We start from the raw sequence: 22363 nt of genomic DNA, 5'->3' as shown, positions 1-22363 counted from the left end.
CTTTTGTAAAACCTCACATCCAGGTTCTGACCAAGGATTCCTAAGTTGAGGTGTTCAGGTGTGTTGCTAAAAAGCCCCACTCCAGGTCACTGCCTGGCACTCCTGCAGAGGTTGCTGTCTCTGTGCATCCTGTTGGACAGGACGTGTCCCTGCTCCTCAGCTACAGCACTGCAAGAGGTAGACAGCAAATGCACATCCCAGCTGAGCAGAGAGACAGAGGAAATGCCAGTGTCTCTCTCAGCTCATCCTCCTAAATGCCCTCAAACACACCAGTATGAGTCTTGCAGATCCCACTTGCATCTATCCCATCTTCAGGACACAGCCTTTCTTCTTTCCTTTCTGTTCTGAAGCTTTGAAGTCCTTTCTTCTGCCCTTTACAAATGAAGTCTTGCTGTGCTTGTATTTATTACCAATTTCACCTGTTGCACCTCTTTTCCTGCCCTTTGCCCTTACTGTCACTTTTTGCATCTCTTCCATTGATTTAATTTTTCTTCATGAAATGAAAAATCAGCTTCTTTACTTTGAGGGCTCCACACAAATTAACCACTCCCTTCCCACCACTTGTCAGTCAGGTTTGAAAGATGGATCCATTGCAGATCATCCTGCAAACAACTCCAGTTTCTGTTGCCCAAGTTTTATACTGGCTTGGGGAAGGCTTCTCACAGATGCTGTAAAACTACCCTTGTTGTCTTTCATATTCTTACTGTAAAGACAACTTAGACAACTTTGCATTTCAGGTTAAAAAAAAAAAAAGGACTGGTATTATCTCCTTTCATATGCATGTGGTTTGTCTGCACCTGCCTCTTGTCTTGCAGTTTGCAATTTAAATGGAAAATCTTACACTATGCACGAACCTACTGGCTTGATACATCTTGTCACCTCTAAAATAGCACAGATGAAAATAAGTTATGTTTTGGCTTTGACTTCTTTTGGAGTCTTGGATGGGAATGCTAGATCTGACCAGCTGGCTGAGATCCACCTTGTAGATACTTCCCTAATTCACTGAAGTTTAACCCCAAATGCTCCTTAATTTGGATTTAGCACTCTAGAATGAACCCTTTGCATGTCTATCACTGAATACCCCAACACTTGCAAAGCTATAGTCTCTTCCTGTGGAGAATCAAAGCTTTGCTTTGGCTTCTTGGTCAACTTGCCCTGCAAACTTCACTGTGGTGACAGCAATCTAACAGGGGCATTGTCATCCTACAGGCCCAGGGAGAGTTGCATATAGACTGGAGATATGTTATTACTTACTCCCTCAAGAACAGCAAACATGTTTTTAAAGGCAGTGAAGATTTGCATTAATTTATGGTTCTCTTTCTTCAGTGCACATGCCCTGGGTCAGACTGCATGTGAGAAAACAAGGTTTGCAACCCCTTTCAAGTTTCCACTGGTGTTAAGCTAATGTTTATTTTTAGTAAACTGTCTTTCAAATTGTGTTTTTAAGAATCCTTTTTCAAAGCCTAGCACAACAATTTCAATATGTTTTATCCTTCAGAGCTTTTTATTAACAAATATAAAAGGGTATAAAGGATCAGTGTAACTAGTTAGGCTGTATTTCACTGATAATTTTGAAAAGTATGGGTCCATCTCAAGAAATGGTAAGGATTACAAGCATTCATCTCAGTTGAATTTTTTCTCCCTGTGCTGCTACTAACTACCCACCTTTGGGAAGGCTGTGTGGATACTCTTTCAGGGGCAGGCCTTTTCTGCTGTGCTGTGTGGGTGTCCCTGTCCCCACACCCACACATGATTTCCTTTCTTTCCTTCTCAAAATCCTTCCCTTTTAAGTGCTTATCCAGTAAGGCCACCTGCCAGATAAAGCACTGTCAGCCTCTCTTGATAAGGTAATAATTCTGAAACACTCTTCTCCATCCATAGTGTGGTGTTTGCCTTGCATGCTCATTTCACTTTCCCTTGCCTGCAGCACAGGTACCTCTGTCCCCACCCCAGACCTCTTCTTCTCCCCAGGCAGACCAGGATATGTCATTTCTATTTGCTACTGCATGTCAGTCTTTGGGCTCTGTTTTAAAATCTTGTTTTCTGTTTCTTTCAATTCTGAATGAAATTTATCTTTAATACCTTGCAGTCAGTCTTCAATCTGAAATGATTTTTACAGTATTCTCATAAGTGCCTATCGAGATATTTTCAACTGGCAAAAGTATATCTTTTAAAAAATAAATCCAGACATTTCTTGCAGCATTCAAGAAATCCCAAGCCTTTAAGATTATGCCTAATGTTTGCAGAGCATGAACACTTCTGGTGAAAACCCCTATCAGGCTTTGAGCTGTGTTTTTCTAAGCTGAGAGCTGCCAGTGTTGCCTTGTGTGTAGTGTGTTGTATACAGGATGTTGTTCATGCCTTGAGATCCAGGAGACCAGGGACAAGTAATGCACAGGGAAGGAGAAGTGTTCCACCTTTGGGGAAACATTCTGCTTTACCAAACAGCTCCAAAAAGGATACACTTGGGAGTGGGGCACTGAAGGCAGAGCAGTTCAGCTGTGTTATGGTGTGGTTCATGTTAGCATCTCCTTCACCTTGGTGCACTAAAAGGTTTCAGAAGATCCTGTCCGTGGCCTTGTGGCTCAGGGAAGCAAGTGGTACTTTACCACTTCTGCTAAGCCCCTGGCAGGGCTTATGGTATTATGGGACATGGTGTTCAGGGTTCAAACCCTGTGCTGGGTGAAATAGTTCAAGCAGCATCTGTAACTGAGCATGAATGGAGAAATCAGGTCAAACCTAAGGAGTGAGCAGCTGCTGTTCTTTGTGACCCCCAGCATGGAAACTGGAAAGCTGTACAGGGTTCCACAGTGCACCTCTGGGTTTGCAGCCCTTCAGCACAGAGGCTGTTTTCAGACAGGCGTGATCTTTCAAAGGGGTGATAGTAGAGAACACACCTAGTTTGCAGAAGTCTGGTGATACTGGAAGGGATTTAACCTCTTGTTCTTTGGGGCATGAAACAGTCTTTAATTAAAAAGGTTTTAGGCAGTACTCTGAGAAGATTCTGTCTGTGGGCCTGCTGCAGCTTGTGTTGTCTTCTGACCACCCAGCCTGGTCTGTGGGGAAAGCCAGGGTACACCACCCCAGGTCAGCAGTGACCTTTCCAAAGGGAAAAGGTCATGCTCATGTGAGCTTTTGCATCCTGACCTTCCCCTGTCAAGCTCCCCTTTCTTGCAGTCTGTTCCTCTCAAAGGTTTCCCTCCATGACCTGCCTGCTCAGGTCAACCTCTACTTTTTCTCCATACTCTGTGGCTTATTTCTCCTCCATGGGTGAGGAACAGGAGAAGGAAGTTGACATATTCCACATCACTTTTGGCATCAAAACACTCCCAGTTGATTCATCTCTCCCATAAAGCATTAATGAAAGTGTTTAAAGGTAACAACCCTGCTGTATGACCTCCCTGTTCTGTTCTGAAGGAACAGCAGTATTGCTGAAAATGGGAGGAAAAACCCCATCAAGGAGATGAGAAGGCCAGAGTGACAGATGCTGAAGTTGAATTATAATGTTCTCCTCAGAAGCCAGCATTTTAAGTTCTGCTGATAGTTAATCACACTCAGCCTGAGGATGTGCTGTTACAGCTTTGTGTAGCTAAGACTACCCAAAAGGCTGGAAGGAAGAGGGTCTGGACTTTTTATTGCAAAACCAAGAGTTATATTAGAGGTGCAAGCATTATTTTACAGTAGCTATAGAAAGACATAGCAGTGAACAATTAATTTGTGTGAAGAATATAGATAATTATTTTCCATAGTTTGTGTGTTTGAAGAGTACTGTGTAGTCATGCCTCTCTGCAGCATAAACTGGCACATTCTTAAGATCATGTTTTGTAGCATCCTTCAGTCTGTCACAGAATAGTCCTGTACTCTATTGGTACTCTGAGTTCAAATTTAGGAGTATTTCCTCCCAAACATATGTGCATGATGTGGTGTGTATGTGCACACAAGGAAAAGGAAGCAGGTGACTTGTGTTCAGCAGAGTGGTTGTTTTGAGCTGGAACTGCTGCAGGCTCCCTGTTGAAAAGAAACGTGCCTGTCCATTTGTTCAGGAACAAAGCTGCTGTTGTGGCTGTGCTGATGCTGTGTCAAGTCTTTCTGTAGAGTCTTGACTGGAGAAAGATGTAATTTCTTCCATCCTTCACAGCCTTTCTCCTTCTTACCTTTCCTCACGGAATAATAGTGCTGGTCAATGCCTTCATGACATGTGGGATCTCAGCTGAGGTTCTTAGTAGTGGAGGAGAGAGGAGACTGGATGGGAGTTGGTGGAGAGACCCAGGTGGGTCACTGCTGAGTGGTGCTTGAGTATAAACTAGCAATGTGTGTGCCTGAGCTGGCACATGGCACAGGTGGATAGGGCACCCAGGCACACGGAGACGAAGATCAGTGGAGTTGCTGTTGCAAAGGAGGTGTGAGAGAAATGGTCAAGGTGTGTAGGAGTCCTCTGGAAGTGGAAGATTGTTCCCTAGGTGTGACAGCTTTGATACAGCAACTTCACAAGTGCTTTGCTCCAATTCTTGTGTTCTCTCCTGGTCTGTGGCCTCAAGATGGCCTGTGATTTCAGTGCTGAGGTGCAGTCTCAGTGTCATGCTCTGTACTGTCAGATTGTCCAAACAGGAGTCTTCAGTATCCTTGCAGTCTTTTGTTGCAGAAGATGCTCTAAAATCCCTCTATGGTTTAGAGTTTAAGGATTTGGCTACCTTTGTTTTGTTTTGCCTATACTTTCTACGTGAAGTACCTCTGCTTTTTTTTTTTTTTTTAATTGAAAATTTCCATATTACTCACAGTATATTTGAAGCCCTTTTTTCCCCATTCTGCTTCCAGATTCCATTGGTGGGTCGTTTTCAACTTCCTCCCACCGCTGCCACCACAAGCAGAAGCACTGTCTCCCCATCCCACAATGTGGAACTCTGTCCATCAGCCCTCTGCTTTTCCATCCTCACACCAAGGGATCCCAGATCATCATGGACACAACACAGAAGGCGGTGAAGCGCCAGGCTAGCTTCTGCAATGCCATTACCTTCAGCAACAGGCCCATTGTTATTTATGAACAAGTCAGGCTTAAGGTGAGTAAATTATACCTTCCCTTTTTGCCACGGGAGCTGCTGGGAGTGAATGCTGGGGTGTAGCAGGCTTTGGTGCTTGCAGCAGATCTTTAGCCCTTCCTTGAAAAGCGCAGGAGTCAGATCTTGGCCTTAAAGATCTGCAGTCTTCATTGGTACTTCTGCTTCCGTCACTGTAGTTCTTGGAGCCATAGGTACAGACTGCTGTAGAAACTGAGAACAAAAGGGAAATCCACCTTCCAAAAATGCTTACATTTATGTTAGACAACAGATTAAATTGAAATCGCTTGGAAAGCCAGGAGATAAGAGGTCAGAAAGGACCTAGAAGTGAAGGTTCTTGCTCACATGCTTGACAGGAAAAACAAAAGAGTTTGGAGGAAAGAAGGGAAGGATGAAAGGAGCAGTCAGTGTGATTGCTGTTGCTCTCTAAGAAAAGGACCTTTCTGGCAGTCTGCTGACTGCTTTGTTGAATCAATCACCTGATAGCATTAAGATCAGAGGAGAGAACATTGCAGGGATCACATTTTTCTCACTGGCATAGGCTGATTTCACTTCCTTTGTGTCTGTGGTAGCCTGGAGGATGGAATTTGTACCCCTGGTACCATGCCATGCTTCAGCTGGCATGAGAAATCCAGCTCCTCTAAGACAACATGCCTCCATGAACACCAGGAGCTGCTTTCTGATGAAGAAATTCCTCCATGTCCTTAGGAACTGAAGCACTTTTCAGATTATCAGCGTCTTAAGGAGCTTGAGCCCCTTGCAACTTCATCAACAGATACTTTCCAATCTTTATGCCCTCTAGTTCATGGGACTGCGTTTTTCTGTTCATAGACAATTTCATGCCTTTATTGGAACAAAAAAGGTCATCACTGGCCACTTTAGGTCATGGCACACATGAATGATCTGACTGTAAATCCTTCATTTGTGCAGAAGGAGTTTTCCAGAAGGTTTGTCAGCATGTAGATACCCGGTTTGAACGATCTTGCTGTTGCCCATTTTTGGAGGTCCTGGAATGCTGGGTCCTACAGCAGCATTTCAGCCTTCCCTGCCTCTTCCCTCCCAGCCAGCAAAGGAGCAAGGAGTGGGGGGCATGCTTCCTTTTGGAAATATGTGGAGATTTCAGTGATTTCAGGCTCAGGCCCAGAGATATAAAATCCCCACTACAGGTTTGTTATGCTTCCTGTGGAGCTCTTTACTGCTTCTATCCAGGCTGGAAGCCCAGCAGGAATCTCTCACATTGCCTAATGAGATTTTTCCCATATTGGCCAGCAGTTTGGACAAGCAACTGCGACAAATAATCTGGGAGGAGATGAAAGCAGCATTTCTCTTTTGAAGACACCATCAAAAATTTGAGTGGGTTTGGTGGTTTAGGCAAAGGTTCTGGGTTATTTCTATCTCATTCTGAAACAAGGTAGCTATCTCTGGAAATTCACACTTGTTTATCTCTGTGTATTTGGGGCTTTGAGCTTGCATAACATCTGTGAAGGATATGCATGCAAATCTCCACAAGAGATTTATGAGCAGAGTTCCTGCTGACTCCAATGGGAAGGTCTCATGGGAGTAATCAACAGGCTTTAGCAGAACTTGTGCTCTAGGGAGGGATGAAATGTGAAAACATCCTTGCTTTTGTATGGTAAGTTCATCCTGTAACTGCCTCACTATTGTTTGTGCTTGTGCAAAACAGCATCTTAGACCTTCTTACCAGCCACAGACTAACCATGAGCCCAGTCATTCAGGTCCTATAAAGTCTAAACTCCCTCTGGAAAACTGAGGAAAGAAGTAATGAGATTTCGTTCTATTTATTAGCTATTGTATCTCAGGTTTTATTCTGACATTATTTTGCAGATCTGGGAGTATGGGAATATGGCTGTCAAGCAGCCTCAGAGACAAATGCTCCAGTATGCTTTCTTCCATGTAATTCCCAAATTGCATTGCTAGGAAGTATAGTTCTCAAAGATGGCATCAGGCAGTAAAGATCAGGAGCCTGAATCTGTAAAAGCAGCAATGGTTTAGGAGTTTGGATGTTGATTCTGTATTTTCCTCCCCTTCTGGTACCCGGTGGACCTCCCAAGCTTTTCTGCTAGCAGTGGCTGCTGAAAAGAGGATTTGGTCCATCATTAACTGTTGCCTTTTTTAGCAAAACTGTGTGCCCTTTGTCCAGCTGTGTCTAATTCTTGGCAGGCTTTATACTTGATTTTAATTTGGATATTAGTTTGCCTGTGGTCAGACTGTATTGAGAACTGTTTATAGGTGCTGATTAATACATGGAGCATGTACAGCCTCAATTACCATATGAATATTTACTTCATCCTGCCTGTGATTGCTGTGAAGTATTGGCAAGAGGCTGAATTGTACAAATGACAATGAGGCCATATTTATCTTAGACCCGAAAGCTTTTAGGGCTTGCAGTAAATTTGCTGCAAAAAATAACCCAGGCCTCTTCTTGGGGTGTATTATGTTTCCCATGTTTTGTCATGTGCACACCCTGTTAACTCCACTTCTACTGGGGACATGCATGATGCTATCCCACCCTGGCCAGGTATATAAAATAGCAAATCTGCTTCAGTCCTTTTTAGTGTCATCCCAGTTTCCACCCTGCAAGCAGGAGCTTCTATGGTTCCTGGGACTGAGGTCAGTGCTCAAGTGTTCCATGTAAACAGTTCAGGTGCCTGGATGGACTGAGTTGGGATAAAGAGCAGGACTCCCTTAACTGAAAAATTATCCATTGATAACTTTTTTCCGAGCTCTAAGTTATTTTCTCTGATATTTTAATTATAAAACAGAAAGCCCTAGGCTTTGAACAATGTCTTTGTAAGATTGTTGTGAACCCAAGGGCACATGTTTCAGATTTGCCTTGGAGAGGAATATGTAAAACAAAAACACAGTATTTACACATTTGATTAGCAGGGAATTCAGAAGTCCAAAGAAAATGTCTTGTAGAATTCCTTGATGAAAATTCTGTGCTTCCAAGCTGGGACATGTGGGGCTGCTGCCAGGCTTTTGAGAACAAAGTCCTGCAGTCCTGGACAGTTCAGTCTCTGTCATTGCCATTCATCCGAGCCATTAGTGCTTTGGCAGAGCATGAAGTTACAGAAAGGCAACAAATTTTGTGTGGCATCTGGTAGGTGATACCTATCCATGTTTCTGCTCTTGTCCTTTGGCCAGCAGTGGAATTGCTTGAGGCTGCCAAGGCATTGATGGAAGATGGCTATCTCAAGTGCTCTTGTGTTTGCTGCGGGTTCAAAGTGTGAACAGATACAGTGATTGTGGGTCAGCTGGCATGCAGGAACTGTCTTGGCCCCACATCAAAGTTGGATCCAACATCCTTAGATCTTTCATGTGGTAGTCTGGATGCTGACAGGCTGAACCCCTTTGAGAGGAACAATTCCTAGCAGGTTCATAATCAATTAATAAAATAAGAGGAAAAACTTCACCGAGGACATCATCTGAGGACCATACTAACTATGAAAGACTCCTTACTTCCATGGGAAAAAGAGACCTTATAACTGGGTAGTGTTTTCAATGTGCTGCATATGTTTAGGACCTGCTGCCTGCTCCCCACAGATCCCCAAGTGGCCAGGGTTCAGTTCTTGCGAGTAGAAGCTGATGACTCTGGAGGTATCTGTGATCCTTTGTCCTGCTGTCTGTCAGGTGCAGAAGGATGGGTATAACACATGAACCATTCCAAAAACCACAGCAGATGTTTCTGACCCCTCACACACTGAGTAATTGCATACTGACAAGTTGGGATGTAGTTATGAACAACGTATTTCATAAAAACACCATTCACAGCTGAAATAAGTAGGTTTTCCCAAAAGTAAGATAGCATCTATTGTTGCTTCAAAATTTTGTATTCAATGAAGTCAAATAGTCTATATTGTGCTTTCCCACACACAAGTTCTCTGCTGCAAGGCTGTGATTTCAATATGTCATCCAGTATTACAAGTTAAATAAGGGAAAGACTGTCTTTTACTTGCCTGAGAAACCCAGAAAATGTGGTGGAGATAACCGTGATTCTGGAGCTTTTCTCTCAGGTCAGAGAGATGAGAGACCCCATCATCTGAGCACCATGTGGGAAGAGCTCTGCTCAGATTAAAGGTCTTGTGCCCATTTTGGGCACATTTTGTGTGAGGATTATTCTTAGGCCAAAAGGAATTACTCTAGAAATAGAAATGAACCATCATGCAGCTGTAATTACATTTCACCTATCCACATGAGTTTAATTTGATTTATTCGGTTTTAAATATGGGCATTGCATCCTAAGTGTGCAGCAGCATTGCTGTGTGCAGCTGGAAAAGCTACAGCATTGTTTGGTGGGTGAAATGTTTCCTAAATCTGGTGGGGTTGTCTGCACACTGTGCCACCAGTGTTGGATGCGTGAAGCCTGTAGTGTGTAAGCTGGTGTTCAAGTGCCCAGCGCTGTCATTGCTGCTGTTGTCTTTGCAGATCACTAAAAAGCAGTGTTGCTGGAGTGGGGCTCTTCGACTCGGCTTTACTTCCAAGGATCCGTCGAGGATTAACCCTGACACTCTGCCAAAGTATGCGTGCCCTGACTTGGTTTCCCAAAGCGGGTTTTGGGCCAAGGCTCTGCCGGAAGAGTTTGCAAACGAGGGGAACATCATAGCCTTCTGGGTGGACAAGAAGGGACGGGTTTTCTACCGGGTGAATGACTCCGCTGCGATGCTCTTCTTCAGCGGCGTGAGGACGGCAGAGCCCCTCTGGGCCTTGATCGACGTCTATGGGCTCACCCGTGGAGTGCAGCTCTTAGGTGAGTACCTGGGTCCAAGCACAGAGCTGATGCTAAGACATCACTGACAAAGGGCCAGCCTCCCACTGCGTGTCCCCTCTCTGTGCTGGGACAAGTACAGGGAAACAGCTGTCCTTCCTCCCCAGAGATCTCAGGACCTCAGCCTGGATCAGTGGGTGTTTGAAATGTAGCTCGTAAATATAACCTCAGTGGGAGGTGGGAAACAGCTGCTACAATATAGCACTAGAAGCCATCTCTAAGTAAGTGGATTTCTGCTCGGAGGTGTAGCTCTATCAGAGAATAGCCTGGAGTGTGTCACATACCTCGTAAGACTTTATTTTTATATCATCTTGTGCTTTCCCTGTGCCAAAGTGGGGAAGTGCATTTTATGCATTATGGTTAAATCCTTCCTGGATGGCACTGTTATGATTTTCTGTCAGGTTTAATGGACAGATTTGAAACATGGCTATCTTCCAAATTACCTGAGAGAACCTGTGGCTGTTTTTTTCTGGGATGTTGCTTTCACAGAGGAGTTTGATTTGTCCTCTGGAGCCTGAAGGTTGGATATACAGTTGAGGTTGGAGGATGAGGAATGCTGAGTGCCTGTGTCTTCTGCCATCCTCAGGTGAAATGAAGATAGTTTGGCATTCATGAGGACTCAGATCCAGATGTGCAGGCTGTCAAGGTTTGGGCTATTTGAGTTTATACATCTTAGAAGAGCTGAAAAGAATCTCTGAGGACTGAAGGGCAGCAAGGTTCCTGGGGGACCAGGAGTGTCAGCACACAGCCTTAGAGGTGGCTTTGCATTGTCACTGGGAGGCAAATTGCAGCACTTCTCCATATAACAGTAGTTTCATGGGTCTTTTCACCATGGAAAAGGTTAGATGGTACCTTCAGGAGCTGAAGTTCCTTCTGAACTGAAGGCTGAGAGAGATCCTAGCTTTTTCCTGCCATGCAGCCTGTTAATCTCTGTTAAAGTGACAGCTTCATGATGTATATCACAAACTTCAATTAAACTTCTTTCTGAGAGTTCTGCCTCCTTTCTGCATTCTGTGCTCTAAAAAATATGGTGGCAGGACTACCCATAGCAATCAACACAGCAAGGAAGAGGCATGTTCAGGAGATGAAGAAATGAGACTGACCTTGTTGCAAAAACTCCTGGCCTGAGATTGCATAAGGCAGAGGAATTGGAGAATTTCTCAGCAGCTTTTTCTTTTTTTTAGGTGCAGAAAGATTTATCTTTTGCTGTGAATCAGCTTGAATCAGAGCCACTAGGCAACTGTTCATAGGCCAAGGTGGTGATATTTGAATTGGGATGGAGAATTTGGGCAAATGTCACGCCAAGGGTTCTGTTAGGAAGAGCTTACAAATGACTCCAAGTCCTACAGCTGTTCTTGTGAGATTTGGCTCCTCAGAACTACTCTGCCTGATTAATGAGGGTCCATAACTCTGGATTATGTGTTTCCTTTCAAAACACCCGAGAAACCATTTCCTATCTGTCATCTGCCCCTGCTTTGTCCCAGCATCTTCCACATCCCTTTCACAAGGAAAATGTGAGTTCTGCCAGCCACTGACTTACCTCTAGCCCAAGAGGCTCCGACTCTTTGGTGAATATGAAGTCCCTGAATGAAGCAAGCAGCTTCTGAGTTTACACAGTTGGCGTGGAGCTCAGATATGTATTTATAGCTTGTTCCAGCAGCCTTCAGCAGGCTTTAAGCCTGAAACTGTGCTGAAACGGCTTCCACCCGAGTCCTCTCCATCTTCATTCATTATTAAACAGCACTAAAAGTCAGAGAAGGGAAATCATCAGCTGTGTTACCCCTGGATCCTATAGACTATGCTCTGTTACTATGCTCTGCATGCCTGCTCTAGTGTAGCAGACCACACATATAGCACAGGACAACTTGCCAAAAACTCCTAGGACTTGACAAATGAATTTCATAGCTTAGCTACAAACATATGGTTGCATTCAGCCTGGTATGGCATGCAGGGCATCTGATGGAGGCTGGGGATGCTGGAGCAGTATGTTGAACAGAAGAGCCTAGCATTTCAGATTCCAGTTCAGTGATTTATTGCCCCCTAACCCCAAACATGTTCCTTGTTCTTAAGTCTCACTATTTTCTCAATGCTTGTAGGGTTACAGGGTCAAACTGCACCTCTGCACAGTCTCCATTTGCTTTTATGTGTAAGAATCTCACCAAAAACCTTACAATTTCTGGTGTTTTTCTGTTTATTGCTGAATTACTCCCTTCTCACTCCCAATAATGTAACTTCACTTCCAAAATGAGACTTGCCAAAGGAAAGACCTGCAGTAGTAAGTCTTGTGTCACTCCAAGATCCCAGCTCTGCAGGGAAATTGACAGTGTGCATTTATGTTCCCAAAAGTGACAACATCCAAAACTGCACATTTTTATTTTGGTTATCTGCATTACGCTGGCAAATCACTTCCAGCCCAAATGAGGGACTCAGTAAAACAGGGTAATGACTAAGGCTAGTGACACTGTTCCTGTCTTACAGATATAATAAAGAAAGACTTGAATGAAGGGAGGCCCAAAGCTTGTGAGAGTTAAGTGACTTGCCAGAGCGAAAGGTGTCACCTGCCATCATCCTTGTTACCCAGCTCAGTCCAGCCTCTCTCTCTATCTGCATCACAGGCATTGCACAATATTCTGGCATCACTGAAAACCAGGTACTGGTTTGTATCTTAATTTTTCATTTCCTTCTGCTCATGGCTTTTCTGACAGCATCAGCCTTACTGACAGTTACCCGTGTGTCAGTACTGCTGTCACTGCACAGGTGTATGTGGTTGTCACAGATGTTCCTGGGTCTGACTGCCCTTGCTGTATGTTCAAAGGCAGAGTCCTTTAAGCAGCTTCTTTGCCAGCTGGATTTTGAAATGAACCAGGTGAAAAAGGCTTGCACAGTCCACTGCACTGCAGCCAAGGGGAGTTGAAACTGAGCTGGGACCATGGCTTGCCTGTCACTGCTGGAGTGATTCAAAAGCAGGGGCTGGTTTAAATCCACCTTGAGGTGGCTTCAGTGATGAGATTCACAGTGCTGACAGTCACGGGTGAGAGGCTGTTCCCTGCTCTCCTCTACCCACATTATAGAGATGAAAAGGCTTAAATTCACCCAGAAATCTGGTGTCCTCTGACCACAGGGTCTCAGCTGGTTTCTGCTACAATGTAAGGGCTCTCATAGAGGAGTCTGTGGCAATGGAGTGCATGCATGTTCTGTGTTGTAGGGCATGAGTTTCAGTGTAGGTGCAGGCTTGCATGACCTGTAAACATGCCCTTATACAGCAACTCTCCTGCTGACATGCTCAACTTGCAGGCAGGGTGGTTTACAGCTCTGCTTTCCTTTTTGGGCAGCTAGTTTTGCACAAGTGCACTTTTACATTCCAGGGCAATTTAAAGTAATATTTACTAAAAATGTGGCTTGTCCTTATGTTATCACTTCAACATACACACATGCTCATTCACACTTTTAAAAAGAGTCCGAGAGAAATGGAATATAAGCAATCTGCTGCCTTGCTGCTATAATAAAGCATCAAAAAAAAGAAAAGGAAAGGCCCAGCTGTTTAAATTCTGGAGTCTTCAGAGCTGTGGAGGAAGGATGGCAGCTCATAGGAATCAAGTGGTACTGTCTCATACTAACCTGCTTCTTTCGAGCACTGGGCTTGAGCCTGGCATGTGCACTTTCCATGGATTCACTGCAGGACAGCAAAGTTGGCAATTTCCCTCAGTCATGTGTGCAGTACAGCATGAGTGTTCTCAGCATTTTCCTTTACCTTTGGTGGGGGATTACAGGTTTGCCTCTTCTATATGGTGTCTTTTTGAAAATTGCAACTTTTTTTTTTCTTTTTTGAAAATCACCCTGTTTTTTGGGCAGTGACATTGCAGCACAGCATTGCAGAGTGGTTAAGATGGGAAAGGCCCTATGAAGATCTTCTAGTCCTACCACCTACTGTCTTTTCTTTCAAAGCACAATGCAGGTGCTCTAAAAGTACAGAAAAATAGGGCTGCAAAACAGTTATGATTCCAGCATACCTCACTACTCATCCTGTGTTTCCAGTGAGGTAATGTGAGGTACAGTCTGCTCATTTTCCTTGGTCCCATTCTTTGCTAGGATGATCAGCAATCACACCCCTTTACTGTTTATTACTCTGTTCACACTCATCTCCCATCTATCAGTATTTTCATTCATGCAGTATTTCAGAGTATTCCTGTTTTTTTACCAGCACAGGCTTTGAAAATCAAGGATAATTTTATTTAGATTGGCACACTGAGAGGCACCTGTTAAAAGCTAAGTCTCACCACATCTTGTAAATATAAAATATGGGAAAAACTAGTAAGACCTTGCAAGATTGGAAAATTTTAAATGCATGTGTATTGAGTGTGCATATTAGATTTACCTGAGGTAGAAACATATATAATATAAATATATATTTCAGTCATAAATTTATGTACAGATCCTGGGAGAATTAAATGGAAGTTCTGTATATTGAATTAGATATTTGAGAAATCTCTTATTTCACCAGATCCTCTTTCTATCTTCTTATTGTTTGATGTTTGCAAAGTATCTAAGTCAAAATGTGAACTGATCCTGGATGGAAATGTACCCATCTTACTGGGTAAGCTGGTGTCTCTTTGACAAGGAAGTTGCACATTTTTTAGGGAAAGAAAGAAATGTTTTTATTTATTCATGCCTGTCAGTTCTTACGTAGTTTGAATCTCTAGCTCCCAGCTACCTCTAGAAGAAACATTAAATAAGCCTCCAATGAGGTAGATTTATGGGCAAATTTCAGGTGTTAATGGTATAAGACTGTTGATAAATCTAATTTATTGCATGCATCTGCAGTTTTACTGTGTGGCTATTACTATTTTATTTTCCAAGTGCAAAGCTTATTTTCCATTGCCCATGGGAATCCATTTTGTTGCTATTCTGACACATGGAAATAAGCAGACTGATGTGCCGGGAGTGCTTTGCACTAAACAAAATTGGATAATCAGATATGACTGCAGTGTATTTTTACAGGGTATTGTTGAAAGTGGAAGCTATAAACAATTAATCCTTTTTGTGGAAGTCTGACTATCTGATGGAAAAGCATAATAAGTACTTAAACAGAGTCCTACTTAATGAAGGCAAGATACTCAAGACCTGCAAACAGTCAGTTGTCCTTGTTTTTCCCCATCTCCTAAGGGGAGAGAGAATTTAAATTGCTCATAAAGTTTTATTGTCTGTAGCTGTTGTCTCTATGGCAGCTGCAGGAAGCTCTCTAACACAGCTGAAAATGTGAAAACAGTTTAATAAATAACTTACCTCTTGCCATTTTATTCAACCCCTGCTTTGCCTCAGCACCTCTGGAGGGAAGTGTTTTTCCAGATGCAGTAGGCACCCAAAAGCTAGCCCATGGACCCAGGCAGCTCCTTGTGCTTGAGGGTCTTGTCACCCTGTTCTTTTAAAAGTTTTAATGTTCCTTTAAAAGTTTTCTATACCTTCTGATATTTACATATTTCGACTAGAGTTCTCACACACTGTTCATATAAATAATGATTGTTTTACATTCTTTGTGGGAGGAGAGAATTGATAGACTGTTAGTTTAACCAGTGTGGTTGGAGAAGTAACAATTTCATCCTCCAGTCCACTGTCGCTTTTAGAATTCTATATATTGCGAGGTCAGAAATAACAGTTACTTCCTTTTACTCTTTTAATCTTAGTGTGAGTGCGTGATTATTTCGTGTTATTTCGTGTCGTAGTGCGACAGGGTCTGTGTGTCCTCCAGGTCTGCCTGTCTAGGTTGTGATGATGAGCCTGCTGGACACAGCACTTTCAAGCAAGCCAGAGCTCCTCTTGGCCCTGTGAAGACAGTGGGGTTTTTTTTTTTTGTTCTCTTTGTGTTTGTCTGCCAGCAGTGGAGACTTTGTGTCCGTGAGCTGGGGAAGGCAGTGTCCGCCTGCCCTCACGGTCCAGCGCGGGGCATTTGGGTTGAGCAGCAAATGGCAAACACCAAGGAAGTCAGAACAGGCAGATGCCAAGTGGAATAAGGTCTCTAAGGGATCAGCATTTCAGGCTTCACCGGGTCTGGATGAGGTGTTGGATTTCAAAGTCACACAGAGGCTCTGCAGGTTACTGGTGTTTCCTCAGCACTGCAGGTCGGGTAACCTGCTGCTTCCACCTGAAGCACCTTTGCCTTAGTAGGACCTCTTGGAGAGGAAGGCATTGCCACAGGTGCACAGAAAAGACAAAATCTGACACATAATGTGCTATAGGGCACTTTGTATCCACAAAATGTCCACATCAGGGTCAGGAGAGCCTGCAAGGGTTCCTGGGTAGGAATAAATTTAAAAGGGATTAGTCTGGCTTTTATTTCCTAGACTGAGAAAAATGGAGGCTGCTACAGGAAAAAATGACCAGTGTAAAAATGCATTCTGTACTATAAAGTTTCTTTAGTTCTGGTGAGCTGAAATATTGTTCCTAACACAGTCAAGAAGGGCCACTTTACCCATAAAAACCCAAGGAAATATGAAAACTCTGACAATTGTAAGTGGTGTTTATGTTATGGGTATGTTGTAGTTCATATGCTGACACTGCAAAGATAGACTCCTATGTTAAAAAAATGGAGTCTTCACATTAAATATCTGTTGTGGTGATTGATTTGGCTGTTGCTCTAAGGAGGTAAATGTTGCTGGTTTATGCTAAGAAGTTTATCTTGCCTTTGCTATGTGTTGGAAATGTGGAAAGTAGAGTCTGGAAACAATGGTTCCAATTAAAAAGCTTTTGACTTTCTTTTACTTCTACTAAAGGTATAAACTACTTGAATTCAGTATGTATACTAAATTTATTACACAGCTATAGTTAGTTACAGACATTTCCAGCATGGACAGGGCCTTAGAGATTAATAAGCCATCACTAATGGAGCAGTGTATTCTTTTGAGAGAAGTTTCAAAGAATTCTGTATGTTAGCAAAGATTTTAGCTTTTTGATTTAAACCATTAGGATATCTGTGCTGCTTTTTCTTTTAAATGCACTCTATTAACTGATGCTTAATGCCACATATAATTGCATTTTACTTAGTTTGTCTAATGCAGTTCCTTTTTTAAAATCTGTAAGTAATAGGTGTCTTTAAGAAAAAAAGGAGAGAGAATATGCTGGGAGAGGAAATTAATCTTTGCACCTTTCTTAATACCTTTCTCAATTCAGCCAAATGGTTTAAACTGTTCCAACCTTGGGCTGTAATGCTGAAAGCTAATTCCTCTTCATTCATAAAGCTATAGCTTGACACAAAGAGTGCATCTGGAGCTGGAGCTAAGTTTTGGATGTGAATTGAGTGGTCTGGTAAAAGCGTAACAACTTATTGTGCTAATCTTGCAATTCCAGCTATTGCAGCTGTTCCAGCTGTGGAGGCCCTTTCCCCTAAGCCTGTGTGACAGATGACAGCTAAACACTGCTAGTATGATAAAACTAAACACTGTCTCTGTGCAGTATGTCTCTGCTGGCCTGAGATAGCACTTTGTCATTTCAATGTCTAATTGGCCTCACAGCTGCTGAATGTGCAATTTACCGTACAGAGGATGTGAATTTGGTATCCCTGTAGGTGTCTGGGTTATTAAAAAAGTTTGACACCTTTAATGAAATAAAATTGGGTTTTCCATCTGTATCAGCAACAGAGCTAAAAATGAGGTTGCTCTGTAGTCCCGTCTCCTTTTTTTTTTTTTTTTTTTTTTTTTTTTTTTTCCCCAAGCTGCATAAGCAGAACTGTTGTTATTGAGCTCAGTCCCTACCTATAGCCTAACTTTGCTCTCAGTTTTGCCAGCCTAAACTTGTGGCTACCTGTGGAGTCACTCTGGGTTTACACTGTGAGCAGAGTCTAGTCCTGGGTTTTTGCTCACTCATCCCTTCTTTTTTGGCCAAACACTGAGCAGCTCCTCCAGACCTGTGTGGCTTATCCTGAAGAAAACAAAACATTTTGACTGTGCCAGTTTTTGAAGCTGTGCTGATTCAAGCCAGAACTTCTCCTTCACAGAATCATAGAATGGTTTGGGTTTGAAGGGACCTTAAAGATCACCTAGTTCCAATCCCACTGACATGGGCAGGGATGCTGTTCACTAGATCATGTTTAGTCATGCTGAGCTATTACTTCTTTTCTAATGGTTTTCTAATTGTGTTGAATCCACTCACAGGTTTGATGCAGATATTACATCAGCTCTGCTTGTGATGCAGCTGATCCTGCAAGGTGCTGTGCTCAGTGGACTCCACTCTCCTACTAAGGCGTTTAGGAAAATTTTGATCTTGCATTCTTCTATGATGCTCTCTTAATTGCTTTTTCATAAATATGTTCTTCTGACAATAATTTTTAGATGTTTCCCCTCTGTTGAGGCTTTTGGTGAAAATACCATGCCTTGTACTGACATGCACTAGGTAAGTGCTTCCTCCTGTTTTCTTGGAAATTATAGCAGGGTAGTGTTGGCAGAACTTTGTGAAATTTATACAAAGCATTCCATGTCTATTGGCTAGAACAGAATGTCCAGTCACAAGTTTTGATTCTCAGACATTAGTATCATTTTGATGTTAAAGGCCTTTACAGAATATTTTTTTAAAAATTCCATTCCACCGGCTCGTATTAGATTTAGAAATTAAAATTATTTGGGATTGGTAAATTTTTGGTCTGTACCTAGGGATAAAAGATTGATAGAATGGATTGCTAGCCACTGACTATGTGTTTAAGAAGATGAAAATCTCTTGTGATGCATCTGGCTACCAGTGTGACCATTCACAGATGATTAATTCTCTTCAGGAAAAGAATGTTTAATTGCTCTATCTTTTTAAGAGGATAAAGACCACTCCAGGGAAAAAGCCTTTCAAATCCAATAATCCTATTCCCATGCTGGTGCTGTGCCAATATATAATGCACCACTTGCAAGGAAAGATCTGAAGCTTCTAAAATCTTTAATGCAGAGTGTTCCCTCTTTGTCTGGCCAAGGCTGGAGGACCCCAGCGCCTCTGAGCCCCAAAGGTGTTCACTTGAACCAGGAGACTGCTGGCAATTTGTTCAATATGTTTCTGAAGGTGTTTGCGTTTCCTCCTCATTCTGCAGTGGTGTTTCCCTGGTTGATGTTCATTGTTCTCTCTGGTGTTGGTAGGCAGCAGCCATCACTCTCCTGAGCCCTTCCCAGACATCAGCAATCCTCTCTGTTATCCCAGCATGGCTTGTGTGAAAGCATCTTTTTGACAAAAACACTGGGCCTTTTGGTTTCTGCCCCTGTTTGTAGCCCCGTCTATTCCAGATCTGATTCAATGTTTCCATACACTGGAATGCGTATGCCCATGTCAGAGGTGAGCCTTGACACTGCCTGCATTTGTCAAAATGCATTTTTATTGCTTCATTCCTGACATGGTAGAGTCTTAGGATCTTGTCTATAACACCCCCTGGCCAGGTGGATGGAAATTGGCCTCATGATGGAGATCAAAGCTAGAGATAGTAGGAAAGAAAACTGAACTAATGAGAATTTCACAGTGGAGCTACAGGGACCCACAGTTTCAACTCAGCCTAATTGTTCACTCAATGGAAATACATAAATAATTTGGCTTTGAGCTATAATCACTATTATGACTATTTTTATGATAATTTCTAGTGCTTCAGTGTTGGGTGTGATACCTAAAAGATCAGTGCTCCACAAAAACCAGACAAGATATGAAAAGTCAAAGTAACAATCTGATGGTGAGACAGAGGCTGCTCTGTGTTGGCAGGCTAAGGGATGAAAGCTGGTGGAGGGAAAATTCAGTGGGAAGTAGAATACTATATTTTTAAAGGTATTCCAGCTGGGCAATTGGAACCCATTCTCAGGTGCTCAGAAAAGAAGACTGCATAGGCTGCAGAGCCCAAATTCAACAGGATGGTAAATTCCCTACCCACCTCCATGTGTATGTAGTTATATGGTGTGCCAGAAATGAGGTATATGCTTGAATAAGGATGTTAATTCACATTCCTAAAGATAGCCATGTGCTTAAGGGCTTTGCTGGATCCTTTTCTTTGCCATCTGCTTGTTACTGGATTCTGTGCAGGGCTTGCTAGGTCAAAACCTAGCAAGGTGGTCTGTGGTTAATCAGTAATCAGTGGTTATGCAGGGATTAGCCTCTGTGCTTAATGGTTTTTCTGGGCAGCAAAGACTCTTTTAGGAGGAGGAGGAGGAGGAAGAGAGAGAACAACATGAGTAGGAGAGGCTAAATGCACCGTTGAAGTTTGAGGGGAAGTAGAAAAGTTGCCTCCAGGCAGTGCTTGATTTTCTTGGAAAGTGTGTCTGGTTTCTGTGCAGGAAGGTTTAAGAAGGGTCCAGATGCCCGAGGTAGGGAAGAAGGAAAATGCAAACATGGAAACAGGGTGAACTGCTGTCTGAAAGCAGTGGAAAGACAGGTTTGGCAAAGAGAGATCAGCTTATATTGATGGGAAAGGCAAAGGCAGCCCAATGATCAAGATACCATCCTTTTCTTGCTTGCTTTCTTCACTGACACCAGTGGCTCATTTTGTCTCTGTGTTGGCAATTCATAAGCCATAGGCTTTGTTTTCCTTTTTTTTTTTTTTTTTTTTTTTTTTTTTTTTTTTTCTTTCCTTCCCCTCTTTATCTGGACAGCACAGGGTGTTAGATTGTTTGAATTATTTTATATGGGTCACCATGTATGTCTGGCATGTTCCCTGAAGATAAGTGAGCTCTTTTATCACGTCAAGCACATAATACTGACAGTCTTTCTATCATAGGGATCATGAAGATACAGGAGAAAACAACACTGGACAAAGAATCTGAGTCAGATTTGTTTCTTACATGCTGAATTAGATTGATGGCTTTTAGTTCTGCTCTTGATAACACCTGTTCCTCTTCATGCAATGGTTCTTTCATCATATAATTAATTTATTATAGAAGTCTTTTTGCTAATAACAAATATTGACAGAGTTAAATATCAAAGGGTTTATTTGGATGAAGGTGAGCAGTCTGTATGAAAAGAGATGAGAGATATTCCTTTGTTTGTGCTTTGCAGTGCGGATTTCACACTCTTCCATCTGTGTCTGTGGAATTTGCTGCCAGATGAAATCCTGTCTATTGATTTGGACTTTAGAGTCTAATCTTCCACTTAGCAGCATCTCTAGCTTGCTTGGCTGAGAAAAAACCCCAAGCAACCATCTCTAAAATATGTACTAAATGCAGTTATTTTTCCAGCAGAGGGTTTAGTTACAATGGGCAACCTAGAAAATTAACTCAAATTAATAGCAAATGTGACTATAAAAAGAACTAGCTATGCTAACCTGAATAGTTGCAATGGGCAAGCATTTAGAACTGAAATAGCCTGATTCTGGTTTAGCTGGATTCAGAGTGAGATCAGCTGACATCTAATTTACTTTAGGAGTTTTGCTGACAACCACAAAAATGAGAAAAAAAATAATCCTAACACCTCTCTGAGGCAGACATGGGGTGAATGGTGGCCACTGGAGAAGGCCAGGCAGCCACCTCTTATATCTTCAGCTGAAGGGTGAAAATCAGCAGTGACTGCAAGGAGATTCTCAGACTGTTCTGGGTAGACTTAAAGATAACTTTGCCATCTCTCCTGGAGATGTCACTGCTGGTTATTCTGTCATAAGCATTGTCTGGGATGTTTTTGCAGCCAGCAGTGCTAGATGTTTGCAACTGCTGTCCCCTCCTCAGGATGCTCCTGTTGGCAGCTCTTTGACCAAGCTATTATTTTATGGTATATTTAGTTCTTTTTTATCTTTCCTCACCATTGGTCTATGCAGAACAATAATCATGTTTTCTTCTTTACCACAGCCTCCATATCCTCCTGTCATTCTAAAAATGCTTCTGTGATGTTAAGTCTTTTCCATTTATATGATTAGAATTAATTCATTCTGACACAGCCATGAAAATCTGATTCAATTCCTTTTTTTGCTATCTCAGTCACAGTCCTTGATCACAAATCAGCATGAGTCAGAATTTCCCAGGTTATTATTTCCTCAGAGAGGCTGATTGCAGCCCCGTCTCCATATTTAATATCCTTTTTCTGACTGAGGTGGAGCAGAGCAGTGGAGGCTGCAGTAATTTTGTCGGCAGACCTGTCTGTTGTTCTGGCATTTGACACCAGGTGCAAAAGGTGACACCAGAGGATATCCCACAGCAGTTTCAGTATTGCAGTTTCCTGTCATTCGGGAGTTGAGTCCATGGTGATTCTACAGTGTAAAGAAGACTACGGAACCCATGAGGATTTATTACTCTGGAAACTAAGAAAACTTGGTTCACAGGTGGGGATGGGACACAGTGGCTTTATCAGTATATGCCAGGACATGAGAATTAGGTAATGAATTTTAAAAACTATCCTATCTAAGCACTGCTGTGCTTAGATCTTCTGCCAAAGCAGACTGCCCTGAGATATTCCATAGAGATGGGTTTGGAATCCTTTTGGAGTCAACTATTTAAATTAGCAGCTTAACTGAAGTTACTAAAAGCACATCAGAATGAAAAATAGGTAGGAAATACTCTCTTTGGAGCCCTTATCATTCATTTATTGTCTCCAATAC

At 42.5% G+C, this 22363-nt stretch overlaps 1 protein-coding gene across 5 annotated transcripts in view; it reads left to right on the top strand.

The window, feature by feature from the left end:
- NEURL1 (neuralized E3 ubiquitin protein ligase 1) overlaps positions 1–22363 on the top strand; it is a 144620-nt gene that overhangs the window by 78279 nt on the left and 43978 nt on the right. For all 5 annotated transcript variants that reach the window (XM_053949624.1, XM_053949628.1, XM_053949627.1 and 2 more), the window contains 2 exons: positions 4816–5057; positions 9501–9822. In XM_053949624.1, coding sequence (XP_053805599.1) covers positions 4816–5057; positions 9501–9822 — 564 coding nt within the window. The remainder of the gene's footprint in view (positions 1–4815; positions 5058–9500; positions 9823–22363) is intronic.

Source organism: Vidua chalybeata, chromosome 8 (genome assembly GCF_026979565.1).
Source record: "Vidua chalybeata isolate OUT-0048 chromosome 8, bVidCha1 merged haplotype, whole genome shotgun sequence".
NCBI classification, from domain to species: Eukaryota; Metazoa; Chordata; class Aves; order Passeriformes; family Viduidae; genus Vidua; species Vidua chalybeata.
The sequence above is the reverse complement of the archived record's forward strand: the minus strand, read 5'-3'. Positions and strand labels throughout refer to the sequence as shown.